This window comes from Archocentrus centrarchus, chromosome 15 (assembly GCF_007364275.1).
Source record: "Archocentrus centrarchus isolate MPI-CPG fArcCen1 chromosome 15, fArcCen1, whole genome shotgun sequence".
Taxonomy (NCBI): Eukaryota; Metazoa; Chordata; class Actinopteri; order Cichliformes; family Cichlidae; genus Archocentrus; species Archocentrus centrarchus.
This window is the reverse complement of record NC_044360.1, coordinates 8,463,482-8,488,130: the sequence shown is the minus strand read 5'-3', so window position 1 is coordinate 8,488,130 and position 24,649 is coordinate 8,463,482. Positions and strand designations below refer to the sequence as shown.

Below are 24,649 nucleotides of genomic sequence, written 5' to 3'. Positions count from 1 at the left end.
TCTGATAGACAGTTCAGAAGATGGCACCTTTTGTCTGAACCCACCAATTTTTCTTGAGAGCAAAAGTATTGGAACAGATAAATTAAAGTGAATAAGACTTAATATTTAGTTGCAAATCCTTTGCTTGCAATAACTGCATCAAGACATCACTAAATGTTTGCGTTCTTCTTTTGCGATGCTTTTCCAGGCTTTCACCACTGCCTGTTTCAGTTGTTGTTTGTCCATAAAACTTTGTCCGAGAATTTCCGAGGCTTGTCTCTGTACTTCTTGGCACATTCCAGCCTGGCCTTCACATACTTCTGGCTAATTAGTGGTTTGCATTGTCTGCCGAAGCCTCTGTACTTTTGTACATTAAATCTTCTGTGAACAGTAGATTGTGACACCTTCACCCCTTCCCTCTGGAGGTTGTTACTGATGTCACTAACAGTTGTTTTAGGATCTTTCTTCACAGCACAATGTTTCTGTCATCAGCTGCTGTTGTTTTCCTTGGTCTACCTGTTTAACATCTGTTACTTAGTACACCAGTGATGACTCTTCTTCAGGGTGTTCCAAATGGTTGTACTGGCTATGGCCAATGTTTGTGCAACGGCTCTGATTAATTTTCCATCTTCTCTCAGCTTCACAACTGCTTGTTTTTCACCCAGAGACGGCTCTCTGGTTTTCATGTTGGTTACTCCTCTAACTATAAATGCACAGTCTGCACAGGGAAAACCCAAATCTTAAACAGAGCGTAGACATTGAGCGCTATTTATTGTTCGAATAAGCAGTACAACAAGACACACCTGGGCAACAAAACACACCTGTAAGTCACATGTTCCGGTCCTTTTGCTCACAAGAAAAATGGGTGGGTTCAGACAAAAGGAGCTATCTTCTTAACTGTGTATCAGATTGAGATGTAAATACCTGGAAATAAAAGCTGAGATGCTGATCTTTTGTTTCATATTATTATTTTTTATTTTTTTATGTCAAACCCAAAGGTTTTCATTCTACAGCACAAATAAAGGGACTGGTCTTACTGTTCTAATACTTTTGGAGGGGAGTGTATATCCAAATATTCAGCTGTTCAGTTCTTCAGTCTATGGGTTTAAAAATTTGGATGCCAAAATTGAAAAATTTTGGCATGAAAATTGTCTGTTTCCAGTCAGTTGGTGCATCTTTAACCTTGAACTTTGCTATTAATTTATTACTATCTTGATTATTTGGGAGACACCTCTAAACACCATAGGAGAGCTGTCAAAATATATCCTACCATTTTTATATGTTGTGTATTGGCTTTTGTATAGCACTTTAATAATTAAATCCTCAGAAAGGCCTATATAAAGGTATATTGCTTACGTGCTTGTTTAATTACTGAATGTTTTTGAGCAGTGAACTCGTTTGCTTCAGTTTATGCTCCTCTTAGTGGTTCACACACAAGTGCAAGAGCAGTCTGAAGCAAACACAAAATAATGAACGACCCCAACTTTCTTCTTGCTTTGTATTATCCTGTAAGTCATAACAGTGCCAAGTTACATACTAAATTATTACTATAATAATACTGTGTTTGTGTTTATTGAAGGTGAGGACTTTGCTGTTGTGCAGCAGGAGATTATAATGATGAAAGACTGTAAACACTCCAACATCGTTGCCTATTTCGGCAGTTATCTTCGGTAAGAGTGTGTGTGTGCGTGTGTGTGCGTGTGTGCGCCATATGTGCATTTGTTTTTATTAGAGTGTACTTTATTTATATTTAAGTGTCTTGTTTTATTTTTGTTTGAGAAAAGTGTGCGTGTCACAGAGGAAAAACATAAGCTGGTGTGAGATAGATTGAAGTATTCAAAGGGGTCATACCTTGTGAGTATATGTAAAGGTGCATTCAGACAGAGTTCTCTTTGTGTGTGCAGAAGAGATAAGTTATGGATCAGCATGGAGTACTGTGGAGGTGGTTCTTTGCAAGATATCTATCATGGTAAGAACACCTAGGTGCAATGATTCTAACCAAGCTGTTTTTTTGTGTTTTGATTTTACTCTTTGATAGTCATCCAATCTCTTTTTTTCTTCACGTTTTCTGTCTTTCTATTTCATATTCCAGTAACTGGGCCTTTGTCAGAGTCACAGATAGCCTACATGTCACGGGAGACCCTGCAGGTAGTGTATACAGTGCTGGTAATGTGTGCAAGATTTAAAAAAAAATAATAATGCAAGTTAGAAAGTGTCATTTCAATTTCATTATTTTGGTCATATGATTTTTTTTTTTTTTTTTATGACTGATAGCAACAATCAGTAACATTGTTGTGTGTTTGTGTTCACAGGGTTTATACTACCTACATAGCAAAGGCAAAATGCACAGAGACATTAAGGTGAGTTTGGAGAAAAAGGATGTGGGCTCTGCTTGTTTTATAAATAAAGTTATAGTCACGATTAATTGTTAAATGTCATTTGTCAAAATCTGCAGAATACATTGGCTGTGCATTTACACTATGATTTAGTTCAACAATTAGTTTCCCAGATATAGATTATGCATTATGACTTTTTTTAAAGGAGTTCCTCACTGAATTTTTTTTTCTTTTAGTCTGGGACTAGGCTTAATCCATGTCTGAGAAACCTGCTGTTGGTGTAAAACCACATATATTAAGCTTTGCACGTTTGTTATAGGGCAGATGAATATTCATTCTCCACTATAAGCTAATTAATGACAAACCACATTGCAGCTGTTTTGCTTTTCATAATATGATTCTAAAATTATTTGGAATTTAGCTGAAGTGTAATATTGTGTGTTGATTATAATGATTGGTATGGTTTTGTGCCCCCCCCCCCCCCCCCCCCCCCCCCCCCCCCCCCCCACATAGGGAGCCAACATCCTTCTGACAGACAATGGTTATGTGAAACTAGGTGAGAGAAACACGCAAGGCCTGCAATTACCTTCTGCTTCAACAGACTGAATCTGAATGGCCTCATTTGCTGACTTTTTTTTTTTTTTTGGCCTCACTTCTGTTTCTCCTTCACTTTCTATTTATTTCTTTACATTCTCCCTTTTCAATTATTCTGTTCCTCCAATTCTTTTCCCACTTTCTCCTCTTGTCCCATTTTTTCTTTCCTTTTTTGTTCCTTAGCTGACTTTGGCGTATCAGCCCAGATCACCGCGACTCTAGCAAAAAGGAAGTCATTCATTGGAACGCCTTACTGGTGAGTTGTTTATATTTAAACAACAGCTCCCCTGATTTTTGCATAGTGGTATGCAGGTAGAGCAAAATAAAATAAGATCCAGTGTCCTACTGTTCTGTAGGAGTGCTTTAATCATTTGGGGGACTTTATGGCAGTTCAATAAATTATTTAATGCTAATGGTCATGTTTCTAGACAAAGGAATTAGTCAACTGATGTGTTTCTGTCATTTTATTACATTAGCTGTTTTTAGTGGGAAGAAAACAAAAACAGGAATAAATAGTATTTGTTAGTCGTGGAGAAGTCTTGGAGCTGCGTATTGGGGTCATGGTGGAAACTTTCTGCGCTGCTGCTGGGAAACACTGTTTAAAGTTCACATTCTGTCCTTGTCTGTAGCTGTTTAACCCATTTTGGTACTGGAGCACACATTTTGTTATCATTCCTCCCCCTGTTTATTTTTTTGTTTTCATACAGTCCTTCTGTCTCCTTCCCTTGTATAGGATGGCTCCTGAGGTGGCAGCAGTGGAGAGGAAAGGTGGTTACAACCAGTTGTGCGATATCTGGGCTGTGGGTATCACTGCAATAGAACTGGCTGAACTGCAGCCGCCCATGTTTGACCTGCACCCGATGAGGTAGGGGAGCGTGTGAGCGTGTGCGGGCCTCGTTTGACGTCAGAATACATATTTGGGCTGTGATAATGCGATGACAGAAGGACCTGTAGCTGATGTGAAACAGTGTTTATAATATTATATTGAAATTTCCTATTCTTACCATGCAGAGACTCTTTGAAATTTATTAATTTAATTATGCCTGCATTTATTTACTAATAAAAGTCAGAACTGACAGACATTGACAGGCATTAATATTATTAGTTATACATGTGTTTTTGTATAACCAGTACTTTGGTGTGCAGGAATTTCAATAAGTACTACACAAAATAAAACATTTGGAATAGATATTATGTATCAAATTGCTTTTATAACTGCATGCTGGGAAAGCACCTCTCTGTAAAGACTGTCATTCTCTGCTTTTTCTCTTCCCCACAGGGCTTTGTTCTTAATGACAAAGAGTAATTTCCAGCCTCCTAAGTTGAAAGATAAACTCAAGTGGTAAGACGCACATGCCCATAACTGTTTGGTTTTGCTGACATTTGCTATAGATGTAACACCCTGCTCTTGAAATTACCCATTTTTATCATATTACGGGGCTAAAACATTAACCCTTTCTCTCTTTTTCTCTGCATTACTCCACCTGCTGGACTAATAGGACAAATAACTTCCACCATTTTGTCAAACTGGCCCTGACCAAGAACCCAAAGAAGAGGCCCACAGCTGAGAAACTGCTGCAGGTGAGGGAAAACAATATCATACTTTATTTCACTATTTATTATAGTCATTGCAAATCACATTTACATTTCTGTAAAACAAACACACAGGTTGGGGTTACCCTCTCAACTTTTATGGTATGTTAGGAAACGAGGTGTGATGACAGAATTACTCAGCACTGCTCATAAATATCAAAAGCCATTTCAGATTTGACAGGTTTCCTCTTTGAGGCAGTCTCCCTGTGAATGTCTGGACTGCTTCCAGCTCTGCTGCTATTTTTGATTGCTTTCTGGAAATCCCATTCTGGCCGCTTGCATGTGTGCTCTGCAGTTTCGTCATGGACCTCAAACTTGCATATATCAACTTCTTTGTCAAACTGACCCAACATTCCCAACATTCATTTTGATGATCACCACTCACAGTGGAAAATGAGTCTCTAGCTGCAATTCATACACCAAACTGTAGTTTTTAAGGTGTATGCTCCCCCTGCCCAGTTCGTCCCCTGGGGATCTACCCCAGCGTCCTGAGGGTTTTGAGGGAGAACATGTGACAGGAACCACCTGAACTGTGTTGTGCACCATTGTGCACTTGCACACAGCACTTACAGTATGCAACTTTTTGCCCACAACTTGGTTGTTTTCTTCAAAATGAAATTCAGATTAAAGGATTGCTGTTTAAAGCCACTGCAGGATATCTGTGCAGTATCACAGACACACACATTGGTTGCACCACCTCCCAAAAACAGTGTTTTAAGGGGGATGTTGGGCAAATTTTAAGCAGGATGCCAGATTTTATGATTGCAAACCAGACTAGACTTCCAAAAATAAATCTTAGTGTTTTGTTTTTATGATTGTTGTACCTTACACATGTTATAGCCTTTCCCCAGCATCTTCTAAAACTTCTAAATGGTCAAGTTGTCATGTAGTTTATATATAAAGCATTCACATGTATACCAGGTCCATTCTTCTGATGGTAAAAAGGTACTGTGTATAACATTATGCATGCAACGTGATGCATGATGCATAAGGCAACATCTAAATAATGGAAGGCAGGCATACACATAACAGTTTGCTTTCTAAACATCTTTTTATCAAAATGTGTTATTTACACTAGAGCCTAAACAGCATATGAATTTGTGAGTCTGTCACAGCTCTTATTTGAGAATCTCATATCACCCAGTCCAATTTACTTTTTTTTTTTTTTTTCTTCTTTTTTAAATTTGTGCCATGGGTAATTTCAGTACATCACTTGGAGTGATTCCCACTCTCTTCTCTCTTCCAGCACCCTTTTGTGTCTCAGCCTCTCAGCAGGACACTGGCAATCGAGCTGCTGGACAAAGCCAACAACCCCGACCACAGCACGTTCAATGACTTTGATGATGATGACCCTGAACCCGAGGTAACTTTGTTTCTTTTAAAACCTAAAGTGTTGTCAGGCTGAGCATAGATGTGATTATGTTTTGTTAGATCACGCTTCTTTTCTTCCCCCTTAACTTGCTTCCTTGTCTCCTCATTTGTTCTTTCATTAAATTCCCTCTTTGTATACTATCATTTACACTTTTTCCTCCTCATCCTTAGTCCCTCCTTTCCCTGTCACATGTGGCTCATCTTTCTTTTATTTCTCACTTTATTTATTTATTTGGTTCATTTTTTGCTCTTCTTCTTTTTAGCACTTCTCTTATTTCCCCACATTTATTCCTCTGTTTTTTTTTCCTTCTGTCCTGTTTTCTCCTCTCTTGTATGTCCCATCCCCCATCCTCTACATCCTCAGTTTAAGTACAGGGGTCATTTTCTTCCCATAAGTCCTGGTGCTCGACGTGCACCCCGTTTCGCAGCCCGTAGGAAGGTACTACTGTGGCTGCAGTGTCTGCACTGATGTCATTCTAACACAAACTCTTCCGACCCTTTTATTTCCCCTCACTGGGACGAGGACTACAGAACTGAATGAATAGAAAGTAGATTTCCATTCAATTCAGCTTCTGCTGGTGTTGCCATGGAAGTCAGCATCGGTATGTGAAACAGGCAGTTGATGGATTACTATGGCAGTTGCATAATTAGTTCAGCATGCCAGTGAGCACGTTTATATAATGTTCAGACCTTTGTTTTGACATTCATATCAGCTGATTTTATATAACTGTATCATACAGAATTGCATAATTATAATATCTTAAGTTATGGATTAAAGCAAATTCAGTAGAATTTTACTTGTTTAAAGTCATGAGATTGATTGAAAATTATAGAAAACAATATTTTACTCTTGAACGTTTAAAATTTTCACAACACAATTGAAGTTGTGATTTAAGCCACAATTGCATAGGCCTTGTGTGTGAACAAACTAGAAAGATATGGTTTGGCCATAAGGAACTTGATGATTTTATTACCTACTGGTTTTTATATCATCTCTGTGTAGTTATGATCAAACAAGAGGACATAATAGGATAAGGTACACTTTATTTATCTAAGAACTTGGAAAACAAAACATTAAACACAACCTATAAATTAAATTAAGTAGATTAACCAATGGCTTATTAAAATAAAATAAGGCAAAACATGTATTTTTTTAGGTTTTCATTAAGGTTCATTAAAACTGCACAAATAAAAGGAGCCCAATTAAAAGAAAAATATAATATAAATAAAAAAAATTTGCTCATTAAGTAAAAATCTGAATAATAAAAATTGAACATTATGTACAAAACCTGAGAATAGAAATGGCTTTGTAAATGTATCAAATTATAACCTCAATGCAGTTTATGAATGATACACATAAGTGTAGGTAGATGAAACTATCCTTCCATGACAACATCAGTAAGATTCTTTGGTATCCACAGGAAATCAGGTCAGTAAGTAACATCACAAAGGATCTTTTCAATTCATTCCAGTTCTGTGGCAGCAGCTGGGATGATAAAGAAATGCCTACATTCATAAAGATGGCTTCCAAAATATCACATTGTCACACTCCCAAGAATTATGCTTCGAAATGTTAAATGCATTTGTGAGCAAATGGTCTCAACATTGCAGTTTTTGGTGTCTGTATAAGTGTTGTTTCTGGCTTTGGGAGAAAAACCTCCAGCCTTTGGACTGTTAAAAAAAAAGTAGGAAAACAAACCCAAAGAATCTAAAAGGTTGTGGAATTCATAAAAGTTATAGTTATGGAAGCCATCTTCGTCTGCCCTTTCAGATATTAACCATGGTTTGTGTCTTATGAGAATGAACTTTGTAGCAAGGTGGTCTTAAATTTTAAAAAGAAATGCCTGTTGGAAGCTGAGTTCTGAATGTTGCTTTGATTGATGCATGTTTTTTTTGGTTCCTCCCTAAATAGTCTTGGTTTGTGTTTTCCGGTGCTTCATAAGCATGCACTGAGGTTGCTGTGCCATTCGATTTCTTTGAGTTTAGATTTTAATTTAAATGAAAAATTATCGTTCAAAATTGGAATGACCATCTGCACAGTCATGAAGTATAACATAACCAATTACCAATATCCATTTCAGCATTACAGGATGACCTCTGTTTTTAATCTTTTATCATGTTATCCTCTATCCTAAATATCCATAAATAACGTACAGCTTACAGGTATCCTGTGTCTGAAACAAAGGGTGATGAATAGTTTTCCTCTGACTGTGTTACTATGTTTTGGTCGTGTTCTTGCGGTGTGTGTGTGTGTGTGTGTGTGTGTGTGTGTGTGTGTGTGTGTGTGTGTGTGGCTGGCTGTTTGCTGTGTCATCAAATCCCACCCACAGGAACTAGTAGAGGGATTATCTTTTTGTTTTTAAACCTATTGTACATTTTTCAAATCTAGTGCAAACTACTACACTGTATATAATCTTTGAACAGCTTTTTGACTATCTGCGTCTCTTTTTACTCCCCGATAGTCTCCGGTTCCTTACCGTATCCGCTCCACTAGCAGGAGCACCAGGGAAGGAAAAACACTGTCCGAGATGAAATGTGAGTTGCAACAAAAGGTCAACGTGAATAAAGAGAATGAGGTTTTCTTTTCCATCTGTAATCTTGCTCTGTATATATCTCCCCACATTGTGATGTTCTCCTTCTCCTGTCTCTTCCCCATCTCATTTATTTTTGTCTCTCTCAGTTGATCAGGTGAAGTTTGATAATCTGTTGGAAAAGGAGACGCAACCTCATCATGAACCGGTGAGTTATTAGGTGTGCCATTATGCTTGTATGGGTGTGAATGAGATTAGATTTGTGTGGTTGTTAATTAACCAGTAGCAACATGGCTGTTCCTCTTCTAATCACACACTGCACCCCCACCTATTAATGTTGTTCTGTCTGTGTTGATCCAATCCCAGTTAAATATTGTAGGGTTTAGGAAGGGCTTGTTTCACTAATTTTCTTTTTTTTAAAAAAGGCCAGATATGGGTATAATAATAGGATTGGCAGATATCTGGTTAATGCCCAGTTGCATGTAAAAACTGATTTACAGTAACCAGCAGGCTGACTTTTCAGGGTGTTTTGAGCTTCGTGTAGATGTTAAGTGAACGTATCATAATGGGAGTAGACCCGGGCAAATCTTGTCCTTGCTGGAGGGATTATGAGTCCCATTTGACCTGGACTGTTTTGGGATTCCCTAAATCCTACAGGTTGTTGCTGAAAACCCGACTGGATAAACAGCATCAGGAAGCTGTGTGAATTAACTTGAATGAAGTTTCAAGTGTCGACCTCTGGTTATTGTTATTTGACAAACACAGACACAACTGCAAATAGTAGCTTTCTTTCCTCATTGGTTAGATAGAAATCGACAGAGTAAAAGTTGTGTTCTTGCTTTTTGTTTGCATAAAAAATTTAATTTATGTCAGTCAGATTATTCTCAGTTTTGGTCAAAAACTTAGCACCAGCTCTCAAAAAATACACTGGCTGAGCCACAGTTTCTTGGTTTTTTCCAGAAATGAAAGCCAATTGTGCTTTTGCGGATCACTTTCATTCGGTTGCTAGTGGGACAAATGGGATGGTGCAGGTTTTATGCACGATCAGTACGTGTTGTTAGTCCTTTGCGCCCTCCTCCCTTTCACCTTTTTGTCATTTCTTTGCACTTTTTCCACTGTCCCCACCTCTCAAAGTTGTCTTTGAAAGTTCACCAAAAATCGAACCTAACCCTTACTTTATCCTCTCCTTAGTCCCTCCAACTCTTGATTTGGATTAATGCTGTCATATTCACAAACATTGGTCTTTGTAATTCATCATTTATCAACAATCATTCATTTGTCCATATCATACCATCTTTGCTCAAAAGAGACTCCAGCAAACAGATTGTGCAAGAACAAGAGTAAGTTTCAGTATATTTGATTTGAACATTCTTGCGCAGTACCAGCCAAGAATCAAACATACCCACTGTAATGAAGGGTACCCCAAAAACAACAGTTCACCTAAAAATCATATGTATTTTCCCCTTGCCTGTATTGCTTTTGATCCATAGATTATTTCCCGGTTTTCTTCACATCTTTGTGGTGCTGAGAGTGCCTTTTTTTTTTTTTTTTCCAAAAAACTTTTCAGAAATCTTCATCTGGCTACTCCAAAAAAAGGAGTATATGAGACTGAACTTCCCCTACCAAGAATATAGCTGAGATAAGACAACTAGCATCAGTTGTTCCATTTGTATATGGAAGGTTATGAAACTAGCCTTGTTAATTTTATATGTTGTGAGATCACACATATGCTATTGCAGTGCAGTTTATTAATTCCTCTAATCTCCATTTTTAGCTCGGCTGTTTCGAAGAAAATTTCAAGCTGTTATCATAGCCTTGGCGTCAGCGTCTGTTCCACAAAAATGTTGGCCATAATTCAAGAACAATGTGACCTAAGATGTTCAAATTCACACCATAAATGCATCTAGTAAAAATTTGAATCTCTGCGACCTTGACCTCGAGCTTAAGGCCAGAGGTCAAGTTTTCTGAAAACCTTGTGAATGCGATAACTCGAGAATGATGTGACCTAGGATGTTCAAATGCACACCATAGATGCATATCGTTCAAGCTAGGCACATCAAACCTCATATACTTGTTCACAGACTTTACTATAACACCCCCCCCCCCCCCCCCCCCCCCCCCCCCAATCCAACACAGCCGAGCGTTGGCACCCGCTCAGCTTTGCTCTTGTTAAACCTCCGTCTATATGTTTTCATCTCCCATCTGTTCCGACCTCTCTTGAGATTAATATTCAAATATACCCCGCCCCTCTCTTGCTAATCCAAGGACCTCTAAGTTAATTTTTGGCCTTAAGCTACGTACACACTGGAAGCGTTTCACAGCAGCGTGGCAACTAGAAACCATAGAAGGTGAATGATTTTTTTTTTTTTTTTTTTTGGCAACTACAGGCGACTTAACCGCTGATGTCGCGTAGCGGGCGGGACCCAAGATAAACTTTTCCCAACTTCCAGGCGAGCGACTGAAGCAACTGCCAATGAGAGTGAAGAATATCATTAATTGGCATGTGATCTGGTAGTAAATATGTTAGAAGGTCACCTAGGCAACCAGAGCCTGGACAAACCGTCGGCTTCAACGCAATGTGCGAGGAGTGAAACACTTCCAGTGTGAACGCAGCTTTAACCCAAACTCATTTTTCACCAGTCATCTCTTCACCATTCCTACCTTTTCCCACCGTCAGTCCAGGACAGGTTAATGTATTAACTGAGGTCTCTCTCGCTCTGTCTTGCTGACCAGTGTGATTCTGAGCCCTATCTGGACTGTGTTGAGGAACTCTACTATACAGCGAGATCTAATCTGGTAGTACACCTTTAGTCTCTCTTTGTTTCAGCCTCTCGCTCTCCGGCTGTGTTGGCCCTTTTATTTTCAGTCTGTCTTATTTTTAACATCATGCTTTTTTTGTTTTTTTATATTGTACTTTTACTCTCCATCTTGCTCATTCGTAATCTGTTTCTGAAGAGCGAGTCCTTGTCCGTCTTTTGTCCACTTTTTCAGAGCTCTGAATCTTTCGGCTGCTCGATGTCCAAGATGTATATTTGCTTATTTTCACTGTGTTGGTCCATTTTTTTTTTTCTAGTCCATCCATCTGTTACTGCTCATCTTTATCTTCTTTTTCCAGCTACAGCTTTTGCCTCACAAACCGGTGTTGTAGTTTTCATGGCAATAAGAGTCGTTAGTGCTGCTGCTGTTGTTGTTTTTCATACATATAATACACAGATTCACACACAGAGGTGTAACCATACACATAGACAGGGACACTATAGTGGTGCGACATGTTACTCAAAGAATCTTCAGTTGAAATGTATGGGAGTTTTGTGACAGAAGTGTAGCTTTAAAGGGCAAAAACCGTATTTTGGGGAAAGTCAGCAAACACTGCTAGCATTTTTTTTTTTTAAATCTGATTTGGCTGGAGTTCTATACATGCAGTTTTTATATCATGACTGAAATAAAAGTTAAGTCTACAATGCTTCAGAATGACTGCCATGATGGCTGCCAAGTAGAAAGACTTGCTTTTGGAAAGATTTTTGTATAGAGGAAGTTATGTCAGGTTCAGCAATGAGCTGCAGCTCTAAAGGCCGGTAGTGGTGCAGTGCCTTGCTCAAGGACAACTAATGGAGGGTTAATGGATATAAAAGGCATTCCTGCTCACAGTAGCTTTTGCATCCAAATTTATTAACATACACTTTTAATGTGTGCTGCATTGAACTTGATATTTCTTTTTCATATTTCTAGTATTTCCACAGAATGTGCTTTTCTCATTTGTAAACTGCTGCTTATATTTTCTAACCTCTTGTAGTTCACCAGAGCAGTTGAGGCCTTTTTTTTTTAATTTTTTATTTGTTAGTATGTGTGTGTCTTTGTAGCTTTGGTGTTTTGTGTCTACATGTTTCCTCTTGCATGCTTTTGCTTTCTGATGTAATCTTCAAAAATATTTCTCTGACAAGGTGCTGCATTCACATTGTGGTTTTTTTTTATGTAATTGAGATCAAACCAGACTTTCATTCAGATCAGGCAGAAAATTATGGTCAGTTGCTTTAAATCTGCCAGTTTAAATTTAGATTATATTTATCAGCCATTTTTGTGAGTCTGCAGGATGATAAAATCTACACAGCTGATTCAGATCATGTTCACAGATGAACATGATGGCATGTTACATTTTCTGGCTTTCCCTCAATTTTTGCTTTATTCCTTCCTTTGTGAAATACTGCAAATTACCACCTCTGTGACCTAAAAGGAACTAGTCTCATCTTGAAAATGACTCTTTGCGAATGATGACAACAAAAACTCCATAATGCTCATTTTAGGGTTTCATGAACCCAAAGACTGTTAGCCACATGTTTGAAAACAACTTTTGTGTTCCACCGATGCAGCTAGTATCAGTAATAAAGGAGTAGATCTGAGTAGGATGATTGCATTTTCAACCTCCCCCGTCCACCTATTTATTGGTTACATTTTATTCTCTCAACAAACCTGTTATTTTCAGACATCTTCCTTTCTCAAATATGTCTATGGCCAGATTTGTTTTGTGGCTAATGTCCTATGATTAATTTATATAGTATTAGACCACAATGTGAGTTCAGCAAGTGTTAGCTCTATATAGCTATTCCTACCCATATGACCACTGCATACATCTGTGAATTTCTGTGGTTATGAATTATTCTTGTGGTGAAAGAGCTTTTCATTGTGGGTATTATTTCCAGCAGGCTGCTGTAACAGTCACCACGGCTGCTACAGTGGCAGCCTCTGCAATAATTTGGCAATTGAAAAGTGCTTCAGTGGTAGCCACAGCTCTAAATGTGGTTTACTGCCTGAGTTGGCCAAGATCTACAGCCCCTGTTAATATGTTTATAAATGAGCCATTTATGAAGTATTATGTCACAGTTATAATGTAATTTGTCTTGTGGGATTTGCAGTTGGAATATGGCCAAGATTCATCACGTTTTCTGGGAGGAAATAAGTAAGTCTCGTGTGCATTTCTCTTTTTACACCTTTATCTCTCCGTGGCTTTTCTTCCTGTATTTCATTGACAGTTGCAGGTATCCTTAATTTTATTTTAAATATCTAGATTGAACAAAGATGTAGGCAAACCAAGAGAGTGAATCAGAGAAGATTTTATGCTGTGCATTTCATAGTTTATCAACAGCTCCAATTTCACAACGTTCTGTAAGCTTCATATTCTGTCACTTATACTTTTTTTTTCACTTGTTAATCAAACAGGAGTCTTCTCAAATCGGTGGAGGAGGAGCTGCAGCAGAGGTGAGTTATGCCACTTTGGCATCTACATTGAGAATGTCTTGGATCTGCTGGTGCTCTAACCACGCCTACCCATGAGCCAATCATTGTTTAACAGCAGAACTAATGAAGCCAATCACATGCGATTAATGCTGTAGTAATTACTCCAGGCTGTCACAGCTCTCAGTGCTTTGGATTCTGTTGGGTTTTACTTTCTCTTGGGCTTGCTCCTTGCTTTGTTGGCATTAGGAAAACGCTGTGCTTTATAGAAGCTTCCTGCAGAGCATGGCTCACACATGCACGCCACACACGAACAAACATGCAGTCACACTTATGGGCATACAGTTTTAGCCAAAGGCGCAATGGGTTTTGTGATAGTGATTTCTTTTGCTGGAAAGTCTATGGAGAAATTCTTCTTCATTGCTCAAAGATGATTGCTCTTTATGTGCTTTGCTATTTTCTGAGTAAATCTGATATGAAAAATGTGTTTTACTGAACTCTTTAAATATTAGTTTATACATCTATAGGCATCAGATACAAAGTTGTCTTAAATATTTCCTTTAGTTTTAATTTTTTAATTTTCTTCCTACAAAATCCACATAATCAGGTCTGCGGGATGACTGCTTTTCTACAGAAACTAGTTTATTGTCTATAAACTGAACCTTATTGTCTCTAGGCTATAAAACGTAGAGCTGCAGGGTTCCAGGTTTTATGCCTTTTGTCTCCTTTAGTGAACAGAGAATTTGTTACAATCCTGAGGTTTTTTTGCACGTGATGTACTACACAGTGTCATTTATTTAACAAAAACTAAGCCGAAAGGCTGAAGCACTATGTGAAAAACTAAGTGGACCCCATGATTCAGTACTGTGTAGAACCACTTTTAGCACCAATAACTTGAAGTAATCATTTTCTGTATGACTTTATCAGTCTCTCACATCATTGTGGAGAAATCTTTGCCCCCTCTTTACATTACTTCAGTTCATTGAGGTCCCACCACAGCATTTCAGTTGGGTTGAGGTTGGGACTTTGACTGGACCACTGCAGCACTGTGATTCTTTTCTCTCTCTTTTTTTTTAATCCATTCTGTTGTAGATTTGCTGCTGTGGTTGGGATTACTGTCCTGTGTTATGACCCAGTTTTGGCCAAGCTTTAGCTGTTGGACAGACGTCCTCACATTTGCCTCTCGAATACATTGATATACAGAGGAGTTCCCTGGTTGACTCAGTGATTGCAAGGTGGTCAAGTCCTGTGGCTGCAATATAAATATATAGAGGTTCACACACTTGCTGATGATCAGTTTATTCAAGTATATTTGATTAGCAGTACCTGGCTGCTATTTACACTCTTAATACTTATGGAAACAGTAAGGATACACTTAGTTTTTCACATACTGCTTCAGTATTTTGGCTTAATTTTTGTTGAATTGTGGCATGGCGTAATATGCCATTTGCTGTAATTCATCTGAGGTTGTATTTACCAAATTTTAAGGCCTGCTAAGATTATAAACCAGTTTATTTTTATTATGTCCTGATATGTAAAATGTTGAAATTGACAGAGGGTGTACTTTATTTTTACATTTGTGTGTTTAAAAACATAGTTTCAGTAGGGTTTAGGGAAATTTCAGTTCTTGATTTGAGTATAAAGAATTGCCCCTCAGGATACTCTTACTATGCATTAAGCTGTGAGATCTCAGTAATGTGAGACTCACTCCTATTTTTCTAAAGAGAATAAGAACACTATTAACCTTTAGACCCAAGTGTGGTACTATGACTTTTAAACATTTTGTGTTTTCACTGCCTCTTTGGTGATCTATTTTTAAAGGTTTTGCTTTGCAAAATGTAAATAAAACCTGAATGCAGTGATTTGGACTCTGTGAATGTTTAAATTTGATATAAATGCTGCATGTCAAATTGAGATCTTTTTTAAAAAAAAATATATATATATACTGTATAAACAATTTCTGAATTTGATGGCAGCAAGAAGAACATTTTTGTCAGTAGATACTTTTGGCCTGTAAATAAAGTTTAATGAAAGCCCAGCTTTAAAAAAAATCCAAAAAGCAACAAGTTAGCTGTAATGCAGTGTCTCTAATTTTTCAGTGAGATATTGTACTGTTTTCTTTGCTGTTTATTTCATCGTTGCTAAGACACTGATACATTCCTTTATGTAGGAAATAGGAAACCCTTAGCAGCAGTCTAAAACTGATGAGAAAGAGTGTTACTGTAGAAAGTACTGATTTTGAAGGCTGATAGCAGTAGTAAGGTAGTTTCAAACAAAGGCCTGGTTTTCTCTGGAATTGGGATAATAACAGGACTTCACCAGTATTTGAGAATTGGTTTTGATATGATTTTAAAAAGTTAAGCTTACTCTTGAGATCTGTAAGGACTTAATTCAAACAGTACAGCTGGGTTTGGAAGTGTCTGGTTGTGAAAGTAATTAGCACTGAGGTTGAATTTCTCTGTTCAGATAAGTCGGGATGCTGGGTATTTATTTATTTATTTATTTCTGTCGATCACAAATAAAATTGGGTTATACTTTAGTTTGAACCTATTCAGTCCTTTCAGATCTGCACAGGGTTCAGGGGTTTAGAAGTAGTTTGTGAACCAAGCTTCACTCAGCTTTCCCTCCCCTTCCCCTTCTTCCTCTGTCCTCTTCTGCCTCCTCCTCCTCCTCCTGCTGTCATCTCCTTTCTCCTTTGCTTGCTCCCTTTCTCCCCGATCACTCCTCCTTATGCCCCTTCTTCCACTGTTCCTTTTTCCTTTCTTTCCCCGCGCCCCCTCCTGTCTTCACCTCCTCTCCCAGGGGCCATGTGGCACACTTAGGGGATGATGAGGATGAGGATGATGATGGTGCAGATGATGATGAAACTCACACTCCGTAAGTTCCCGCTCAGTCTTAGAACTGGAAGCCTCTCTCTGTCTCCAAATCTTTCTTTTCCCAACTTTCCCTCGCTCGTTTCAGAGGAAAAGGTGAGAAGGAAGACAAGGAGTTAAGGCTTCCTATCTTTGCCAGTTTCATCCACGCATCTCTATGCAGCACACCCCACCATCACGCCACATACACCATCTGTTTGTGTGTGTGCCTGCTGCCTTTGTGTTTTCCATGCTTTCTTAAAGCTACTAACAGTAACCCTAACCCTAAATGTTCACCAAATGGCTATTGCTATTCCCCCATATATTTCTGCAGTAGGAGAAATGAAATACATGGTGAAGTGAGAGAAAAGGAGTAACTTTAGCTACTAGCCAAAAAAACAGCATTAAAGAGTACGTTATAGCTACAGATCTCACATGTCCTCTATGGATCATTAAGTCTGAGTTCAGTTTCATTGTTTACGTGACTGATGCTCATGACCTTGTCCTCTTGTTTTGTTCTCCACTCGCGTCGCCATCTGTGTGCCTTCTTGCTGTGTGTGTGTGTGTGTGTGTGCGTGTGCGAGCGTGTGTATACGAGCGAGCATGCGAGCGTGCACTCACACTGCCTTCTGTCTTATCTTGCCTCTGTAAAACTGGAGATCTGGCACCCAGCCTCTTCCCTCAGTCTAAAAGCCAAATGTCTGCAACAGGCCAGAGTCTTTCTTTTTTTTTTTTTTTCCTACACAGATTTTCCACCACAGTCAGAGGGGCTTTTTGTGCTTTATATTATTGGCTTTTTCCTTCTAGTCACATTCACAACTCAGTGACTGCAAAAAATCAAAATAATTCCTAAAGTGTCTGTGACCTGGTGTACTGTAGCATCTTCTATCTTTTGTGGTTAATGTTGTATTCTGAGGGGGGGGGGGGCTGGAAATGTAAACATTTACCATTTTAAAATTGTTACATCTTCCAGGACTATGATTATGTAATCCTTATTACCCAGCCTTGGGTTTAGGATCAGTAGATGTGCTGTGATACAAATCTTCCTGCTGCCTTTATAGATGCTTTTGTACTTGCTGCACCCATATGTGGCTTACCACCCTTATAAGAACCCTTAAATGAATGTGTAAACAGTCGGACATTAAACTGATTAAGTTTACACATAGATAAAGTTTACACTTTAAGCTTCTCTAAGGGGGATAATCTGTGTCTTTGGCCTGCCACTCATCTTAATCACTGCAACTTCTCTTTGTGTCCCCCTATTTTCACTGTGATTGGCTCCCAGCCTCTGTCCATTTTGATTTGTGTGCTGTGATTGGTTCTTTTTCTGTCACTTATGAATCAGTAGTTGTACAACATTTATAAGACATCATGGATAAAGTCTCTGAATATAGTGCTGATCAGCAGTCAGAATTTTAGTTATTCTTTTTTCCCCCTGAGTTTTTTAGAGATACTTTAATCCTTGAGGTTGGGATGTCTTGATTCAAATGAGAGCAAGACCGCAAGACACTAATAGTATGTTTACAACTTCGCCTGACCAAATATAGTGTTTGAGCTATCATTTGAAGTATTAAGATTTTTAACACATTTTTTAAAAAGTACTTTTACTGACACTATTATAAGTTTGTCAGTATTGACACTATCTGCTCAGAGGCTTTACACATGGTAACCTTTTTTTTTTTTTTCCCCACTTTTGTCTAATGTCATAGCCTCACTTTATATTTAGTGGTTAACCTTTAATGGCTGTTAAATCATATCAGCTTCAGTGTATTCAGTGGTATTGGGCTATGGTTATACCTGTTATTTGAGCCTTTTTTTGTTTGTTTTTTTTTCTACAAAAAATATGGATTCTTAAACATGCAGCCACCTCTGAAATGTGTCCTTTATAATCAAAGTAAAAATTGCTTAAAAATGGCAAGTTAAACCATAGCTTCAATGCTAATGTATTTATCATTTTCCATATAATTTGTGCTTGCAGGAAATGACAATTGTCGTAAGTATCTTATCACAGATTTTCCCTCTTCTCGTTCTTCAGTAAATCAAGCACGATCATGAGGCCAAAGGTCCCACCCCCGCTTCCTCCTAAGGTAAGAACAAGTGTTTGTATTTGTCAGGCAGCAGAATTTTTGAGCTAGGAGGGATTTTACTCCTCAGAATCTAGAAAAATTAGCTGACGACTTGTACAAATTTTTTCCTCCTTCTTAAGCCCAAATCCATCTCCTCATCCCATCAGCAGCCACACCAACAAAAACAAGATGACAGCCAATCACACAGTGAAGATGACGGCGGAGGGGGAGGGACCATCAAGCGCTGCCCGGTGCCAGAGACACCAAGCCCCGCCAAGGCCGCGTCCAACGTCCCCCCGCGTCCCCCGCCCCCGAAGCTGCCACCCCACCGCCGCAGTAGCCTAGGTAACGAGAGCCCGAAGCACAAAGACGTCGAAAACTCTGCCACAGAGGATGATGGGAGCTTTAGGCATTTCTGGGAGTGGCTCCACACACCTCACACAGAGGAGGAGCTGGAGGAGGCATGGGAGGTGCTGAAGGAGGTGAAAGAGGAGCAGGAAAAACAGGAGGAAAAGAAAGAGAGTAAGAGCAGCTGATTGGTAGATGGGTAGTGCCCGCAGATCCTGTCGTCCCCTTCGATTGGTTGTGTGGTCTTCCATTAGTCAATCCTTGTAGTCTGATTTATTTGTTCCATGAGTCCATTAACAGTAATGCTTTTTCTTTTAAGTTTTTATTTGTTGTTTTTTCCGTTCATCAGCTCCCGCTCAACATGATTGTTTGTCTCTAAAGTCATTTTTGTGAAGCCTGATTGGTTCATCCAATCCAGTGATCCAAACAATCTGCTACTCCCCCTCGCTTCCTAGGAGGAAGAAGGAAGAGGAGAAAACATAGTCCTGGCTGATTCTCCAGTTTTGATTCTTTAACAAAAAATCCTGTGCATTATCAGCTCTCACTTTTTAAAGACGGCCTGTCAGGGTCATTGAAGGTTGAAGGTCTTCATGGAAATGAGCTTGTTTTCTGCCTCACTAGTGTGGTTGGAAAGAGGTGTTGTTGGTGTTTTAGGAACGTTTCTCATGGATTATGGGCCCCAAACGTTCAAATATGATTCTATGGGGTTCCCTACTTTTTGTTTTTTGGCCTTCAGTGACCCTGATACACTGTTGTACATGTTCTGGCGATAAATCCGTTTTTCAAATTCTAACTAAAGTTATTAAACAGGAACAGAAACACCAAATTAAAAAAAAAAATAAGAGCGTTTGTAGTCCCATTTTCACAAGCGTATTTTAGGCACATATACTGACTAAATCCCCATTCCAGTGTGACTGGATTCTTGGACATGTATGTATTTCAAATATCGTTTACATCGTTGTTTAGCATTTCCCGTATTTTAATCACGCTCAGCATTTTTTTTATTATTATTATATTTTCATGACTTGGAAGTGGAAGAACAGGGCAGTTAAAATCTGCTTCTACTTGCCACTCGGGACTGAATTATTGACAGAAATATGCTTCTGTGGATATTTGTTTGCCTTTTTAACTTTGTTGCGAGAGCCCTGTCTGTTTTTGAGAAGGGATTTCTCTGATTTGTTGGTTATGCTTTAGAAGTGTTTACAGTAATTAGTTACATTTAATAACCAGTATATGGTAGAAGAGATATTAATAGTTAGGAAAAAATCGAAGTATACAGTCATGCTGGAATGGTATTTTAAGCCTTCTGTAGGCGAGCTCAGGTGAAAGTTTAACTGTGTTTGGGATATGTCTATGTTTATGGTTCTTCTAATTGGGACAATTATGACAGTCAGATGCTTTTGCCATTTACTACCTGTCATTGTCTGGTTACTCACAGGAGTGGTAAAGGAGATTAATTGATCAGTAATTGACCGCAGTTTGTAGTGTTTCACACTCTCCCTCGGTCATGACCATATTTGATCCTCTGTTTTCTTCCTGCTAGCCTGCTCCTTCCCTCCTCCCCTCTCACTCTGCTCCCAATATCTTGTTTTTTTGGTTTTTTTTGTTTTCTGTTTTTAACTCTTTAATATTAACTCTTCTCTGTCTTTTAAATTAAATTGTTCTCTTGAAATCTCATGTTTTTGAAGTTGCATCTTGTTTATTTTGGCTCTCTTTCGTTTTCAAAGACAAAGCTGCACATGCACACACCGTCTCTCTGTCTCTTACACGCTCTCTCTGTTTTCCGTGTCACTCAAACACGCTGAGTTGTGTCTGTGTTGTTGTAGGTAATGGGCTGAACTCTCCCCACAATGGCGAGAGGGACAGCCCAGGAGAGAGGCAGTCCACCATGCCCCCTAGTGTCCCCATATGGAAAGACAAGAAGGATGTTCCGGTAAGCACACAGCAGTGGCTCATGGACCCGCAGAGGTCTTGAAGGAGGATGTTGGAGTGCTGCCATTGTTAAACTTAATAATGCTTCACATAATGAGGTGGGGCAGAGAGGAAAGGCCAGGTGAGGTGAAATGTAATGTGAAAGCAAAGCCAGTTGAGGGATCGTGAACTTTGTTGCTGTCACCACTCCTGCTGGTCCTAACTTTTCTGTAAAGAAGAAGAAATGGAATTTGGGCACCTCACAAGTCAACAGTAGACTATAACTGAGGGGAAATTAATTCCATAATGTCAACCTATTGTGGATGTGTAGAACGTCTGTATTAGAAATTAGGACTCGTCTACATTCTTGTCAAATTTAAACTCCTTATCATTTGTTGTAATACATTTTTATTGATGTTTTTAATGTATTTGTGTTTATCTCTGCTTCAGAAGCCAATCAGTAATGGTCTCCCCCCAACACCCAAAGTCCATGTGAGTATTAGTCTTATTGCCTGCTTTCACAGAAAACGTGTAGTTGAGTTATTGTGACCAGTGTTGTGCAGAGACTTTGTAGGAAAAGATTATCATATTCTATCACATGCTTCAGGCCTTTATGTTCCTATGAAGACATCACAATCATTTCAATTAAAGAAAAATAAATAAAATCTTTACATTTTTCCTCCTCTCTCATTTGCAGATGGGTGCGTGTTTCTCTAAGGTGTTCAACGGCTGCCCTCTGAAGATCCACTGTGCCACGTCGTGGATCAACCCTGACACTAGAGGTAACCAATAGGAAAACAGTACTGAACTTCATCTTACAGGTGTTGGCTAATATGTGCTGCTACTTTTCACAAAGCAATGAGAAAATGTTTGTTTGTGTGTTTCAGACCAATATTTGATATTTGGAGCTGAAGAGGGAATCTACACGTTAAACCTCAATGAGCTGCACGAGACAACGATGGAACAGGTAAGACTGGAAATCAGACTTTTTAACAGAATAGCATAAACGTTATGAAAACAGGGTTACATTAGTTATACTTTTTACACATACCTCAGTAATGTTTCTAGGTTTCTAGAATCTTCTCAGTTTCCAGGATGTATTAGGATAGTAAATATAAAACTGGGCTTTGCTCTTTGAATCTGCAGCTTATTGTTTTCACATCTCTGTACACTGAGGTGCTCAGCTTACTTTGTGTCTGCCTGCAGCTCTTCCCTCGGCGGTGCACCTGGTTATACGTCATGAACAATTGTCTTCTTTCCATATCTGGTGAGTTATAACACATCTTTTTGGTGGAAATGTTTGGTAGTCGACTAACCTGTGACTTTCACTCCTTTGTCTCTGAAATTGGTTGCGATTATTGACGTGTGATTTTTGATATCATGTGTTTTATTTCTTAATATGCTTACACAACTTGTATCTTAATTCACTGATATTTACTTTGAACTTTCTCTTCAACTCTGTCTTGAGTTATTCTGTATTATATTTCTTTGCAGGAAAAGCCTCCCAGCTGTACTCCCATAGTCTAAGTGGTCTGTTTGAACAGGCCAGACAGTTACAGAAGTTACCAGTAGCCATTCCCACACACAAGCTGCCTGATAAGATAATTCCCAGGTAACTCTGCAACCAGAAAGTCCAAGCTGTGACTTATTTATGGCCTCGGTTTCCTTTTCTTTTTCCCCCTCTAACAAATTCAACCCCTACTTATTTTAAGTCACTCACATTTAAATAATTTTCCAACAGAACCACATGTTTGTGCCAGTTCCGCTCTATATTTGGATCATATTTCTTTATTTATCTGCTTGTAGGAAGTTTGCTGTGTCCAATAAGATTCCAGACACTAAAGGGTGCCAAAAGTGCTGCGTAGGTGAGTTTTTGTAAATGCTGATTTCATATTATGTTGTGGAAGGTGCTGCTGCTTGTTTCATGCCTCTTTAAAAGTTCATGACTGACTTTAATTTAACTGTGTTGAATTCTGGTCAGTTACACAAAGCAACATAAAAAGTATATTAAAAAAAAAAAAAAAAAAAAAAACTGGTGTTTGGTATTTCTTGTGTAGTGTTTGTCCAGAATATTACTTAAAAAGGTGATGTTATACTGTGGAACAAAAAATTGTAATTATAATTTTGTACAGAAAAGCAAAATTCAAATGTCCTATTTGTCTGCAGTTCGTAACCCGTACACCGGTCATAAGTACCTCTGTGGAGCCTTCCAGTCCAGTGTCATGCTGTTGGAGTGGGTGGAGTCAATGCAGAAGTTCATGCTTATCAAGGTCAGTTTTGATTCTCCCCAAAAATCAAGATAATTTTGTCATTTCTGCTCCCTTCTCAAGCGCATTTTCTTACACAATTACAAGAAACTAAATAATTACACACAAAAGCACATTTCCCACAATGCTGGCTATTTTTATGAGGATGAAAACTTTGAAACAACTAACCGCACGCAGCATTAGTTCATCTGATCTCTGATTTCAGCAAAATGGCTCAACTGATCCTCTCACACACATGCCAGTCTCATACAGGGTGTGCTGTCTAACTGCTTTAGGCAAAATGCAGTTGCTGTAGTGCACGCCAGACGACTTTGCATCCCAGGCTTCACCCCAGCTCTCCCTTTTTGCTCTGTGTTTGGCTTAATTAATGCCACGTCTGTTGTCACTAATGCCTGTTCTGGTCTGTTTAGATCAGGGGTAGGGAGCTCCAGGCCTCGAGAGCCGGTGTCCTGCAGGTTTTAGATGTGTCCCTGATCCAGCACACCTGAATCAAATGACTGAATTACCTCCTCAGTCTGCAGTCAAGTTCTCCAGAGTCCTGCTAATGACTTCTATATGTGATTCAGGTGTGCTGGATCAGGGACACATCTAAAACCTGCAGGACACCGGCTCTCGAGGCCTGGCGTTCCCTACCCCTGGTTTAGATGGTGTTGCTATCTGCTCTCATGCTCTCTCAGTTTATATATTTAAGTCCATAGGACAAAGCCTTAAAATTCTAAAATGGTCACTGTCACAGCTGCTTCCTTCTACAAACTCTAATTAAAAAAATGTTGTAATATACCATTTTTTTTCCCCAGGTGATTTAAAAGCAGATGAATGCATTTCAGATGATTATGTCCATAGCAGGACAGGACTTCTTTTTCATGAAGCAGAACACGCTGCTGACAGAAGTGAAAAGGCTTACAACGCATCACTACCTAAACTTTTTCTTTTAATCTGCGTAACAGACTATTGACTTCCCGCTGCCATGTCCGTTGGAAGTCTTTGAAATGTTGGTGGTCCCTGAACAGACCTACCCTCTCATCTGTGTGGCGGTCGGTAAAGGAACGGAGCTCAACCAGGTGGTCCGATTTGGCACAGTCAATCCCAACTCTACCTCCTCCTGGTTCACAGAAGCAGGTGAGAGCGCCGGCTGGCTGTGTTAAATTAAACCAATAACTGTTTTCTTTGCAGATGTTGGTGGGTACAGCATAGGAGCCAAAATAACCCTCTGCATTTATCTTCTTCTCTGCAGAAACCCCGCAGACATGTGTGATCCATGTCACTCAGCTAGAGAGAGACACGATCCTAGTCTGCCTCGACAGTGAGTGACTCCGATTTGGTTTTTTTTGCCCAGTTGCATTGTGTAGTTTCGATTTTTCAGGTCAAACTTGATGTTATTAACAGGTTTATTCTATTACTTTCACTCTGCTGTTTCCTCTCTTTTTCTTACTATAGGGTGTATAAAGATAGTGAATCTCCAGGGCCGGTTGAAATCCAGTAGAAAGTTGTCAGCTGAGCTCACCTTCAACTTCCAGATTGAAAACATAGGTAAATAAAAAAGAAAAGGGCTAAACTCCAACATTGTTTATA

At 39.0% G+C, this 24,649-nt stretch overlaps 1 protein-coding gene across 10 annotated transcripts in view; it reads left to right on the top strand.

Annotated features, from left to right (window-relative positions):
- Positions 1–24,649, top strand: part of LOC115792868 (mitogen-activated protein kinase kinase kinase kinase 3-like) — a 46,642-nt gene that overhangs the window by 12,596 nt on the left and 9,397 nt on the right. For 3 of the 10 annotated variants that reach the window (XM_030747449.1, XM_030747448.1, XM_030747444.1), the window contains exons 3-31: positions 1,559–1,649; positions 1,884–1,948; positions 2,072–2,127; positions 2,292–2,339; positions 2,829–2,871; positions 3,093–3,165; positions 3,643–3,774; positions 4,189–4,251; positions 4,409–4,490; positions 5,749–5,865; positions 8,336–8,408; positions 8,554–8,612; positions 11,138–11,200; positions 13,315–13,358; positions 13,619–13,657; positions 16,436–16,510; positions 18,521–18,572; positions 18,692–19,073; positions 20,726–20,832; positions 21,261–21,302; positions 21,508–21,592; positions 21,698–21,777; positions 22,017–22,077; positions 22,305–22,422; positions 22,617–22,675; positions 22,977–23,080; positions 24,025–24,196; positions 24,312–24,380; positions 24,515–24,607. In XM_030747449.1, the coding sequence (XP_030603309.1) occupies positions 1,559–1,649; positions 1,884–1,948; positions 2,072–2,127; positions 2,292–2,339; positions 2,829–2,871; positions 3,093–3,165; positions 3,643–3,774; positions 4,189–4,251; positions 4,409–4,490; positions 5,749–5,865; positions 8,336–8,408; positions 8,554–8,612; positions 11,138–11,200; positions 13,315–13,358; positions 13,619–13,657; positions 16,436–16,510; positions 18,521–18,572; positions 18,692–19,073; positions 20,726–20,832; positions 21,261–21,302; positions 21,508–21,592; positions 21,698–21,777; positions 22,017–22,077; positions 22,305–22,422; positions 22,617–22,675; positions 22,977–23,080; positions 24,025–24,196; positions 24,312–24,380; positions 24,515–24,607 (2,547 nt within the window). The remainder of the gene's footprint in view (positions 1–1,558; positions 1,650–1,883; positions 1,949–2,071; positions 2,128–2,291; positions 2,340–2,828; positions 2,872–3,092; positions 3,166–3,642; positions 3,775–4,188; positions 4,252–4,408; positions 4,491–5,748; positions 5,866–8,335; positions 8,409–8,553; positions 8,613–11,137; positions 11,201–13,314; positions 13,359–13,618; positions 13,658–16,435; positions 16,511–18,520; positions 18,573–18,691; positions 19,074–20,725; positions 20,833–21,260; positions 21,303–21,507; positions 21,593–21,697; positions 21,778–22,016; positions 22,078–22,304; positions 22,423–22,616; positions 22,676–22,976; positions 23,081–24,024; positions 24,197–24,311; positions 24,381–24,514; positions 24,608–24,649) is intronic. The other 7 variants (XM_030747454.1, XM_030747453.1, XM_030747445.1 and 4 more) reach the window with 6 other exon arrangements.